Source organism: Alligator sinensis, unplaced genomic scaffold (genome assembly GCF_000455745.1).
Source record: "Alligator sinensis unplaced genomic scaffold, ASM45574v1 scaffold512_1, whole genome shotgun sequence".
In the NCBI taxonomy this organism is placed as follows: domain Eukaryota; kingdom Metazoa; phylum Chordata; order Crocodylia; family Alligatoridae; genus Alligator; species Alligator sinensis.
The window spans coordinates 571,725-585,165 of record NW_005842063.1 but is presented as its reverse complement, the minus strand read 5'-3'; the positions used below and the strand labels follow the sequence as shown (position 1 = coordinate 585,165).

Genomic DNA, 13,441 nt, shown 5'->3' with positions numbered 1-13,441 from the left:
GATCAGTACTGAGGAGCAGGACGAGGATATGCTATCATATTTGTATCATCACATTTTTTTGCTTAAGAACCGAGGCCCAGGGCCTGGTTTACCCACTCCCCAGTCCTAGGAGGCAGGTTCAGGTGAAGGACCAGCCCCCGCACAGGGACTGGGTGGCTGCCAGTCACAGCACCGGGGTGAGAGGACAGCATGGAGCGTGGGACGTGCAGGGAGCCTGCTTGCTAAAGTGCCAGAAACGGCCAGCGATGAGCTTCCCCCTTGAAAGCTTCCAGCTGGGTCTGTGTCTTAACTGAGTCCTACTATTTGTCAAAGTGGCTGTCTCTCTGCGTGTAGGAGTTGAATGCATTGTCCAAATGCAGAGAGGCTCTGCTTAATATCATCATCTAAAAAAGTCCCAGATGGCATTCCCCATCCAGTTTGAACTGAAAATGCTGTCAGTTCTCTGGCATTTGAGAGGGGTTATGGGCCTTCTGGAAGTGATCTGCATTGAGAGAGGACAGGAGTTGAACTGAAGGGATGACGGAAGCAGTATCTGTGCTAGGAGTACTGAGAGGCTTTGGTCTCGTGTCCACAGATGTCATGCTTTTATACTGTCCGTCAGTACTCACACCACCTCCATGAATGTGAAATCAGCCAAACAAATTACATGCATCAATAGCTGCGATCAGGTTTTTGGAGCCACCAATTCACCAACGGGGAGTATATGTTATAGTAATGGTGCAAGCTCCAAATGAGACCTTCCTGTGCCTCTGAGTGCTGGGCTTTGAAAGGGGACAGATCAGTCTGGACAAGTCTGGTGCGAGTACTCTTCCCCTCAGCACCTGCTCCACGCTACTCGGAGGTAGAGAGTACTGGGCTAGCTGAACCTGCGGTCTGCCCCAGCGTGGCATCTCTCATGTTCTTGCACCCGGTCCGGATGCATGTAAATTACCCACCAGTCCCTACCCGTATGCCGACTGTACACACAAATAGGACTCTGCACTTATGTAGCTAATTAGGTCTTTTTTTTTACCCAGTTTGCTTGCATGGTTATGGTAACTGCAGACACTTTATGCATATGTTTTTAGCGCCAAAGAAATACCAGCTACACAGTATAAGCACAATGACCAAATATTGGTAGTGCATACACACCTGCAAGTATGCTACTTACTCTCTAGCCTGCCAGTTGGTAGAGTAACACAGAAGCAGGCATTAAAACAAAAGAGATAGGAAATTCAGAACTAGCAGAAGAAAATACTAACACATAATTAAACTGTGCAGCTCTGCCACCAGTAATCCCCACGGCCAACAACTTAACAACATTCAAAACAAGATTAGACGCGTGGACCGAAGTACACGGCATAGCTCTACTCCAGCCTATCCACGCATGTAGCAGTTAATGATAACAGCACTAGTGGAAGTCATTTAAAAAACTTGTGTTTCAAAGCTCAAGCCAGTCTTCTATCCTATGGAGACTAAAATCAGATCTACTACAGCAGCATGTTATCCCACATCTGCCTACTTCAGTGTCCTACACCTTGCTCCAAAGCATCTGGTTCTGGCCTCGTCATGGACGCAACACTGAGCTAATTGGGCCTAGGTTCCGACCGAGCGTGACCTTTCATATACTTCTGCAGTGGAGCATAAGATTGCCCATAAGCACACAACCTCCCCTCCCACTGCATGGTCCTCAGCAGATGTGCCCGGAAGAGTGCGAACAGGTTCCACCCAGCCGGTCGTTCTCTCATCCCCAGTTACTCAGCTCTGGAAGTCCTGGGTGTGACACAGGATGGGCTCTGGCCTGATTTATTGTGAATGCTGCTTCAAAGTCATGAAGTCAGTGATGCAGGCAGGAAAAACAACATTCTCTGGAAATCCCGGTCACTGTGTGTAAAGCCAGCAGAGGGCATCCCGAAATGCAGCTCATTCGAGAAGCAAGGCTTGTAGGGAAGAAAGTGTTTGTTGGACCAGCTACATCGTCGGGAGGGATGAGAATTTAAATAATGTTTTGTTTCCGTGTTGAAACTTGCCTTCTGGGGGCTTCGATACTGCCACCTCGCAGCAGCCATTTCACACCTTGCGTCCTTTGCGCCAGCTTGCTAAATGAAGGAATAAAGAGCTGCTGCTGACTCAGTCCTGGGCAGCCCCTCCCCGATTCAGATGTAAAGATAAACTTGTCTCTGTTTCACGCTGGCCTGGCCGTGACTTATGAGCATTGCACAGCATTTGCCTTCAGGTGGTTCTGGGAGCCAGCGTCTCGCATGCATCCTGTAAGCGGGTCCCTAGCTTCATTATGCTCCTAAACAGGGCCTACCACATCTGAACTGGGACTGAAAGCTCCACAGGGCAAGGACCAGGAATTACTGGCTTCTAGGAAGGGCCTAGAACAGAGCAGAGCTCTCAGCATGATCCCCAAGCATCACGAAACCAGTAACAGCTTCAAGGGTTGTTCACAGAAAGTTGGCTCTGTTACCTTAGACAACCCAAGGGCCTTCAGATCGGGTCAGGACAAAGGAAGGAGAGGCTGGTGCTCCTGAATCAGCTTTGGGCCCAAACCCTGCTGGTGTATGCGGGTGGGAACGGCTAACCTGTGGATCTGACGCAGGGAAAGTACGCGTGCTACAGAACATGGATAGCAAGGTTGTAATTTCCATTTGCTTCACTCATCACCCCACTACCCAAACACTGACCTCTACACCATCTCTTCTACCAGGGCTGAAATCTTGTTGCATCTTTCCCCTTTGGCGGCTGTTGTCCAGGCCAGGAGCAGACAGTCCCACAAAAGAAGGCTGTGAAGCCCAGCTGTTTTTATCCTGCTTGCAATGATGGGACAATACTGGCCAGTGGGTTAGTCCTAGGGTAGCAGGGGACTGGAAAGAGGAACAGTTTATGGCTGGCTTGATTTATAAGAAAAAAAAAAATGTTAGGGCTTCCTGAGCCAATTGCTGCATTTATGATCCAGGGGGTAGGATGCTAGGCTTAGACTTGGGAAACCTCAAGCTCCCGCTCTGTCCTTGACTACTTATGTGTCTGTGAACAGGTCACTTAGCTTGTCTGTGCCTCCGCTTCCCATCCGTACTATGGCAACGTTAGGCCAGAGATAATCTACTACAGTACTGGGACCCAGCTACCCAACTGATGCAGCTATGGTGTGCAGGGAGAGAGACTAGGCTCCTGTATGCAAGTTGATCATAAATGCAACAAGTAGCTCAGGAAGCCCTGCCATTTTTGCTTATAAACCTAGCTGGCCAGGAACTGGATTCCTCGTCTCTCCAATGCTACCTTGCCCTATTTATTTCTTTGCATCTTGTCACTGGGATTGCATCAGTGCCAGCTGTATTAACTGAGCGCATTCATATTAGCTAGCTTCGGTTTGGAGCAGATGCTGCACAGCGTATTGCAGATATTTGAGGGATACTATGTACAAAATCCAACATTAAAAGAACACCCAAGCTGCAGAGCCAAGCACTCAAGCATTAAGAAACACTAGCATTAAGGTTTCCCATGCAGCTTTAATCCAGCGCCCTTGGGCACACACGTCATGATAAAGCCCACGGATCCCAATCAGCACTCCCCAACACCTCCCTTGCCATGGCAGCAGAGAGCAAGATAAGAAGTGGGTGCTACATGGGTTCAAGCCAACAACTATCACTGTTCTCCCTCTGCAAGACGACAGCTCTTCAGATGGGATGAAATTCACTTCTCTCAGCTAACGACACAGTGCAGAGTTTATTCAGCAAATTCCAGCAGGTGCACACATGCATTATTTGTCCCGTATACAGTTCCCAAATACAATCCGATTAACTGCTACGCCCAGAGGATATAAAGTTGTTCCCAACAAGCCCTCCACCCATGCTTGGTGAGAGATGCAGCACCAGACAGTCCCCTTCTCGATGGCCGGGAATCAATATGCTTATTTTTTTCTGCGCAACACCCTGCCCTTGTGTTAATAGAGCCCACACCCAGCTGAGCTAAGTGCACAGTGCAGAAAGCAAGGCTTAGCACGCTACGGAGGACGTGGTGAGTAAGGATGGGAACTTTACCAAAAGGACAGGGAAATGAGGTTTGAATTGGGCCGGGAGAACAGAAGCAGAATGGTGCTGTTTCTGCATGGCAGCTGAACACCAGTCACTCTGGCTTTTACCCGCTCTCGTTCCAGGATACCAGTTTCTAAAAGTCTGAAAAAGATTCAAAATATGCCAGGGCAGCAGTGGTAGGGGCAAATGCATCATTCTGAACAGAAAGCGAGCCCCTAGCTGTCCTCTGTAATTTCTCAATAGAAGTGCTGGAATCAACCCTGCTGACCCCAAGAAGAGAGACTGGTCGTCCTCCCTTTAAACCCCAGCCTGCCTCGGCGCAGCAGCACCCGACTGCCCCCCACCTACATCAGAAAGGAGGGATGGGAGGAACAGACTTCAGCCAGTCACGACCGAATCCCAGAGCACACAGGATGGCTCACTTCTCCCATAAAGCCTTCAGGAAAAGGATGAAGGCATTAGCAATAGCTTACTGGCACTGAGTCTATTCCAGAGTGAGTTATGGCAGCTTCCAGGGACCTTGCCCACACGTGGGGATAGCTGGGGCATAGCATATACTAGGAGCTGAAGAAAGGGAAGCAGAGGACCTTTGTTAGGTCTGTACATCCTGGAGCATCCCAGCACGAAAGGCTAGATAGCAATTTTCGGTTGTGCCATGTTTGTTTCAAGAAAAGGTTTGAAACGCACACGAAGCAAGTCCTCAGTGTCCACCTACAGCCCCCCTCATCATAGAGCCCAAGTCTCTTTGTTATTTTTAGAAAAGAATAAAAAAGATTTCCTCCCACCCCCTTCCTGAGTAGTCTTCAAGAGAAACAGCTTAAAATGAGTTTACAGCTTTAGACAGCATATAGTCAATCAGTAATATTTTTTAAAAATTAAGCAGAGAGGAAAGAGAAATCAGAAGAAAGAGGTAAGCAGAAGAGTTTTGCATTACATTCAGAGCAGTGAGACCTCTAGCTTCTATATTTTCAAACAGAAAATTGGATGGTTTTAGCCCATTTGCAGGAAAAGGCTGGTCTGCATTACACTGCTCACATGTCACTATTACTAAGACACATATTCTTAGACAGTTAATACACAGGGTTTTGAACACCAGGAGAGATGCTGACCTGGACCCAAAAGCTCGAGCAAGAAACTAGAGCAGAAGCTGTTGCCTCCTGAAGCTCTCCCCAAGGACAAAAGACATCATGCTTTGATATGAATTTTATCACTCAAACATAGAAATTACTCGAGGTGACTCCCTTTGACCGCTTCACAGCAAACCGAGCAAGCACAACACATCTGCACACTGCTATGGTGGCAAAACGGGCTTGCCAACCCTGCTCCCTTTCACACCTCGCTGTATCCTTGCAGAGAGCAGTCCAGGTCACCAATCTGCCAGAAAGCTGGAATTTACTGTGAACGTGGAGCAGAGCCCCAGAAAACTAGTCAGGATCAAAAACAGCTCTCATGCTCAGAGGAGCAATTCTAATTTTAAAATAGTCAAAAATATTGAGAAATAAAAACTCAGCAGACATGTCCAGAGCAATATACTCTAGCATTCTTACATCAAATATCTGCTATTGCTATAAACCAAGTACATATAAAACACAAAACTTCAATGCACATTTTAAGCTATGACCCCCCCCCCAAAAAAAAATATGAGGGGGGTGAAGGGGGGAGCAGGAAAATACATGGATTTTAGACAGGTGACAGAACTGGAGACTCTCTTTTTTTTTTAATTACATTAAACACAAAAGGCAGTAAACATCTGATAACACTATTTACACTGCCACTGCCAAGAACATAAAATACTTGGGGTATTAAAACCACATTCAGCTTTAAATAAGTTCTTCAGTAAAGATGATGGAATATTTGCTCATTTGCTTTTAAATTATGTATGAGGAATTGCTGCTGGAGGCTAAGCTAGCTTTGCAATTAGAGACCGAGCAGAAAAGCTGCCTGGTTTTCCCAGGGACTACCCCACCTCTGTGGAATACATGCCCTTGGCATTCTTTTTCCAAGTCAAAGCTGAAGACTAACATGCCTTGCATTATAGACTTTGACAAGCTAGTCTGTGGGCTGTGTAGAAAACTGGCATATCCCCCCCCCACACACACACCTTGATAAGGGCAAGATGCATGGGGACAGAGTCCTCTAGTTCAAGGAGCAGTACTCATTTATCCAAAATTCAACTCCTCCAGGGTGGTACACCACTGGAGAATAAGAAAAGGTGTTAGTCAAAGCAACAGCATTTGAGTAAAAGTTACTACTTAAAAGGAGAGGTATATTTAGAAGTCAAATAATGCTTGCTTCTGCAGATCAGACTTTTTTTCAATAAGTCACTTAGTCTCTCTGTACTTATGCAACCCACATCATGAGCATTCAATGCTGAAACTGCCCAATTTGAATCTTAGTAGCTTGGAAAAGAACAGCCTACTTGTCCCTGCTGTAGGCAGCAGACTGCATGCATCCAGTTTTTACTGCTCATCAAAACCAATACTTCCATAAGCAAACTTGAGATGGACACTTTAACGCACCTTTCCTGTTGGCCACAATTCAATGCTGAACTCCACAGAGAAAAAGTAGCAGAGCTAACAGTAAAAATGAAGACAGAAGGCACATGTTTTCAGTTGAACTACTAGGGCTGGTATCCAACCTAAAACAAAAAAGTTATGATCTTCAACAAGGCTCTTTGGAATGTGCTTTAATAGTTAACACAAATAATGCTTCCACAGTGCAAGATTTCATCGTTGCTTCTCCACGGAAAAGACAGAATTTTAACAAAACCCAAACACCACAATGGTTTCCTGAGATCCAGCTACATGCAGGAAGTCCGATTTAGTTTCTGCAAACAGACTAGCATTTCTTGCTCCAGGACAATTAGCATTCAAGTGACCTGGAGGAGCTTGCACCAATGATTTTGGGACATGTGCAATAATGAGTAAAGGTTACATCCCCCCCCCCCCCAGTATCAAGGACAAGTAAGTGTACATCTCTTTACAGGGCCTAGTACCATGACAATGACTTGTGGTGCAAAGCTGACTATTTTTTAACACTGTAGCAAGCCCAATAGATTTGCAACCACCACTGGAATTGTGGAAACAGAGACAAAGGGGAAATAATTGGAACTAGGTGTTCAGAATGAACCAGAGATTACTCAAATGGAGAACAGGGCTGAATGGGGGAGAACTGGCCACGTTTGCATTCTCTAAAACAATCAACAGATAAACATCAGGAAAATAAATTATCCTCAGGCAGGCTTGTGAAGATACTTTATGTTTAATACATCTGAAAAGAATGCATATACAAAGAACTTAGACATGAAAAAGCATTGGTTCAACACTAGTGAGTCTACAAGAATTAGGAGTTTGGGGAAGATGGAGAGGATTCCCCCGAGTATTAAAAAATTTGATTCTGCAAGCCAAAATATAGTTTTGGTAAAATCCCTATGAACACTGGCGTCTACATAAAGATCCTACATGTGATCTTCATTAGACTGGAACCCTCTTTATAGGCTCCAGGGTTACTTACAAGCACAATGCAGGCAAAGGGGATTCCCTTAACTGGTCCCTATGGTGCCACACTAAATACTAGAGATCCCTCCCCTACAGTTCTTTCCTACCAAAGGTCTCTCTTTCCACCCCTCCTAAAAGGATGCTGAACCATTCTGTAAGGCATGCACCCATCAGCACCACCTCCAACTCTCAGAGGCTCTGTATGGAAGTGTCTCAGCAACACCATATATGCTGGTAACTGTAAGCTCATTCTTAAATGTACTGGTTGGCAAAAGATCATTTGTTAAAAACCAACTGAAAATCAGTTGGACCTGCTTAAAAAGGTACAATTATTTCTTATCACGATGACAGCTCGCATGTGAAGATTGAGACACATGGGGCAAACCAGGTTTGAAGTTTGATGGTGCATCCAGAAGTAAAGATGCAGTTAATTTATTCCTAAGGTTTCACAAACTAGAAAGGACAGGGTGGAAACTTCTGACCTTCTCAGAGAAGAGTGAGGGAAGAGATACAAGGCAACTTAAGAGGAGATGCAGATAAGCGCTCTACACCCCTCTTTAGAGAAGCACCAGCTTGGGACTTCTTAGTTTCCCGAACCAGTTCTGAGGACCAAAACATGCTCATGCCCAGGCTGCCAGGCTCAACCAGCCACAGAGCAGCCTCAGAAGTTCAAAGAATCAAGAGTCTTGCCGACCTGGCGTAAGGGACAAGGCTTCAGTATGGCCGCCTGCCCAGAATTAGTCTGTTACAGAACAAGTCATCACAAGCATGCCTGGACTTTAAACAAAAATTAGAAACAGTAAACAAAAAAAAAAAAGACCTAGTACTGATCAGTGTTTTCTGATAATACATAATTACTCAAAATTAACTAGTCTTTAACTGAATTGGAAGGGGCACTGGGAATGAACACTAACATTCTCATCTCACACAGGGAACGTGTGGGGGAGATGGGAGTGCAGGGCATTTGTCATTATTGCGCAAAAAACAACCCCCCAAATAACCATGTTTTAAAATTTGTATCCTTAGTCTGATTTAAACATTGCTTTTAGTATGACATCAAACACCAGCTTTGCAGAAGGGACTGCGGAGGGACGTTCATAGCAGCACACACCTGCGACTCTTCTTCGGCTCCGGAGGCTCCAGGGCAGCCAATATCGCCTCGTCAAATACATTCTTTAGGCCTTTCTGAAAAGGGGCAAAGAGAAAAAGGGGCAGTCTCATTTTCTGGATTATGAAAACAAAAGCCAAAATAAAACCAAAGGCAGAATTAAACCCCAAGACTGAAGAATAGAAAGTATTGCGATCTAGAATTTCCAGAAAGCCATTTTGCTTAACTACGCCTTGTCCAAGCTGTGTCGCTGTGGCTAGCAGTCCTTTATCTGAGTATTCGATATTCAGAACAACGTAGTAATCCTCTGAAAATTCTCTCTGCAGACCAACACATTTCACAAGCAGCAAAACAAATACTGATTTTTTTGGATTAGTTTGCTGGTAACACATTTCACATGCTAATGACAAAGCAGAAGGTACTGCATTCATTCAAATGAAACAGCTGGATCTGAACACACTTGGAGTAATGATTCCCCAACATGGTGCAGTGACACCTGTGTTTTAGATAATAGATAGGAGGCAAGCATGCAAAGATGAATTGCAGTCTGCTATGTTTTGATCAAGCTCCTGCCCCCACATTAAATGCTTAGAAGCAGACAAGTCGAATTCAGAAGCTGTGCATGGTATCAGTCAAAGACTTCAAAATGAGAGAATTACAAAATGGGATACTGTACACTGTATAAATGTTAAACTGAAGCCAGCAAGTGCAAACAGGAATAAAGCCTCATCAGTCATTTATACAAACAACTCCAATTTTTAATTTCAAAAGTTAAAGGTAAACTACAATTGAAGTTTTTCCCCTTATGACAAAAGTCAGAAGCATGAAAGTAAGAAGCAGCTTTACATCTTACATTGACAAGCTTTTAAGAATCTATTGTTAAAAACAAAGAAGTCTAGTAGTGTTGGTGAAAGCAGGAATTTAACATATTTTCGAAGCGATAGCAGGTACACTGATATTTCCTTCCCCCGAGGATTGACATACTCCACTACAGCACAGACAGCCAAAGCAATAAGCAACAAAAATCTCACTGCACAAAGGAGAACCAGAAAATCCTTCACATTACAGCATTACTTGCAGGTCACCGTTTCATGTACGTTTGTCATGCAAATACAGTTAACAATAGTCACAAGTAGAAATGAGAAGTGTGCATTATTTCTTCCCAGTTGGCTCTCAGGAAAGTTAAATAATCAGGGTGGTTTGTTTTTATTTATTTATGGGGGGGGGGTTTGTTGGTTTATTTTATTTTATTATATACTTAGGCCCTTTCCCCAATATCCTAAATTGTAAAGCTATCCACATCTGGCAACCCAAGCAGCAGAGAGTTAAGCGAGTCCAGTTCATGTTCCACGTTATCACAAATGCTTTACTGAGGAACTGTGTATACTGTTTTCAGTCCAAAAGCTAATACAGAGGTTGCTCTAAGATGGTAAGCAGAGACACAGAAGCTTTCAAATCAGGATGGTTTTATTCATTTTTAACCAGGTTTCTACAGTAGTGGGACAGAGGAAGCAGCAGCATGAGGGAAAGGAGAAACAGTTTAGAATATACAGCACTTCCTTTTGGGCTGAGTTTCCGGAGGCTCGAGGGCAGCTAGGATAGCCTCATCAAACACATTCTTCAGACCTCTCTACAAGACAGAGGGGAGGAGAAAAAATAGCAGCCAGGTTAGAGGATTAGAGAGAAACAAGCAGATATAAAGAGCATTCAGGATAAAAAATCGGGCTGAATTCACAAATGTAACAAGCAAGTTTGCTTTGTTTTGTTATTAAAGCGGTGAAAATTATCGTCTCCAAGATCCAGAGTCAGGAGACCAGGTTAGAGAGAGACAGGAAAGTACAGAAGTCCAACAAGTTAGACATACATCCAGGAGGGCAGAATGACAAACAAAGCAGGGGTTAGTGAGAATGCTGTTAAGAGAATTTCATTTCCACTTATCTGGACTATTAGAGTGAACATTTCCAACATGCTTATATGTGAAAAATGGGCAAAGGCATGGGTTTATCCCATGTCAACACAATGAACCATCAGGTACATGTTTCCAGTTTCATGCTGGATACATGAACGCTTCAGATAAATGGAACTGTGTTCATGCTAGTGGTCCCTGCTCACTGCCAAAGCAATTTAAATGCCAGTTTAGAATTAGTGAATTGCTCTGTGAATTCAGCCCCTGAATAACTGAGATCTCCAGACTGCTGGGCATATTAAAAACAGAGCTGGAAGCAGCACTTCTGCCTCATAAACCACTGTCTTCCAATATAAACATCCAGTCTTTAAAGACAGAGGCAATGCCTTACCAGTGCTATTAACACAATGCGTAGAGAGCCCGCTGTGGAAGTGGCATATTTCAGTTATTCGGTCTCATTACTAAAGCAAGTATAACCACTCAACTTACGGGAAGACAGAAAAAGGGTGTTAGAATTAGAATGCTTTTATGACACTGTGGGACCCAACACCAAAGCAAGCAGTCACAGGCTAAGTTTGCAGGGGTTACACCAGAGCACAAAGCATGCATCGCGTCTGACCCAGGAAGAACAGGGACTCTACAATACATTACCATTCCCATACAAGTCTAGCAAGTTACTTGTGGGTGCCAGAAGTGGAACCTGGCTCAGCGTATGCTAACTGGACTCGCCTAAATCTACTGTGACCTTCAGAAAATGTGAGGCCTTCAGAAAATTCAGAGGAACTAGTTTAAATAGAAGAGGAAAATAAAAAGTTAAAACACTCATTCCACAGAGACCACCATTGCTTATAGGAAGAAATGTTGTCACCCAAGACGGAAAACATTTCTCCCTTCCTGGTTGGATTGGGGAAAAGCACTCTGCTGGAAAGCTCTCTCTGAAACCAGAATTCAATATGCTTTTATTAAAAGTGTGCATGAATCAAGAAGAGATTGAAAAACCCATCTCTACCTGAAAATTTGTAAATCTAAAAGTTACAAGCTACATCTAAAGTTATTACAACTGAAATACTATAGGAAAAGATATTTTCAGTTTACTTGGCTCATCCATCAGCATTTCTCTGTTTTACTGAAGAGTTATACTTTGAGTTCAGGGGACCTTCAAAAAGATTTTTAAGAGGCACCACAGAAGGCAAAAAGAAGAGAAGGCAAGAGACTAAGACTGCACAGTACAGTCTTAATATGAAACAGATTGTGCCAAAGATGTCTGACAGACTGAAACAAAGCGAGCGGTGTGAAATCTTCATTCAAGAGATGTTCAGCTCTGTCCCTCTAACCACCTACTCTGGCTGGCTAAACTAGATACCCTGTTCAGGCCATTTTCACCCTGTTCATATACATGAATACTTTCCAAAGCTGGTTTCATCAAAACTGTCAGCTAATTATGAAGTCTAACTTAACAAGCAGAGAAATGAGACTAGTTATAAACAGCATTCAACTCTCCACTATCTTAAGTAACTAGAGCCCCGAGTGCTCCGTGAGTCTAGGCCAGCTTAAAGTCTAGCTAAAAAAAGTGATAAAGGCAGCAACCGCATCAAAAAGTAAGAGGCCACCTGCTTCTTCACAATCACTAACTCTTTAGTCACCCTCTCCCCTGCCCCACAAGCTTTTCTACAACTTTCAATACAGCAGCATCCAAGTAGCTCTCAATCCTCTCGTGATTCAGGTCAGTATTATCCAGCTGCAAAATGGCATTGAGGAGGTTTCCAAATCTCTCTCAAAACACAGTACTTAAACTTATATAAACTTTTCTTCACCCAGATATCTCAAAACATTTGATTAAAAGATGTCAGCATCTTTATCCCAAGATGGGGAAAATGAAGGCAAAGAGGTGAAATAATCTGTCCAAGATCACCCTGCAAGGGACGTGTCAGAATGAAACTGAGACCTTCAAATCCCAGCCTAAAGCTGTAGTCATCAAGAAACACTGACTCTCACTAATCCATTTTTTAAACTTCACTGGGTAGGTGGGATTACCAGCGAACCTACTGGTCATGCTCTGGAGTCTCCCAGATTAGACACTTGTCAGCTGTATCATACAGAACTGCCCTTGGATCTCCAGAAACCATGAAGAGGTGTCCTACCAGAATCTCGGAAGGAGTCTGTGAAAAAAGCTCCAACATAATTAGCTTGCTTTCTTACAAATCTATAGATTTTAGAAATAGTAGTCAAAAGAAAGAGAGGACACTGAGAAACAAAGAAGTCCTCTTCCCCTGTAAAAAGATTTATTGTGTTTCTCCTGTTTTAACATGTAAACATTTTGAAAAAACTGATGGAGAATGGCTTTTAACATGTATGTTCTTACTCCAGGAATTGTAAGTATTGCCATGTAAAATTTGTGGGGGGGGGGGGGGGGGGGGGAAGAGGGGTCAAAAGGACCAGAAATACACCCTGTATGCTGTCTAGCTAGTACGTGGTAGAATCTGGTTTACCACAAGATTTAGGTGACTGTAACCAGCATAGTTCTGGTCCCAATGCTAACGATCACCTAGGAAAATTATATCTAAAATGTGAATAGCTTTCAAATTGCCAACTGAGAGTGGTACAACAGGAAGCATAGTTAAATCATCCTCTGAGCAGGGGTTAGTCCCATGGACTATTGTCTCTATCACAATACTGTGAATGCAAGTACTCTGAACATTGCCGTCAAAAACACCATGATGCAACTAAGCTAAGCTTATGGAACTGGTTTATATGAGGCAGGCAAGAAGTAGGCAGGCCTTCTCAGAATCCAAAAAGCTTAAACAGCCCCCCCAAACATGAATAGCTAATCACTGTGTCCATGGCTGTGAAGAACACTTGTCCTAAGAGTTGCCATTCTATCATTTTGTGATAATTAAACACTTCTGAAGGGAAG

At 43.8% G+C, this 13,441-nt stretch overlaps 1 protein-coding gene across 6 annotated transcripts in view; it reads right to left on the bottom strand.

Annotated features, from left to right (window-relative positions):
- Positions 1-7,258: 7,258 nt before the first annotated feature.
- Positions 7,259-13,441, bottom strand: part of CDC42 (cell division cycle 42) — a 26,576-nt gene continuing 20,393 nt past the window's right edge. For 5 of the 6 annotated variants that reach the window (XM_006023181.2, XM_006023183.2, XM_025203674.1 and 2 more), the window contains exon 6: positions 7,259-8,698. In XM_006023181.2, the coding sequence (XP_006023243.1) occupies positions 8,609-8,698 (90 nt within the window). In that variant the 3' untranslated portion in view covers positions 7,259-8,608. Of the gene's footprint in view, positions 8,699-10,070; positions 10,252-13,441 lie in introns of those variants that run through there. The other variant, XM_006023182.3, reaches the window with a different exon arrangement.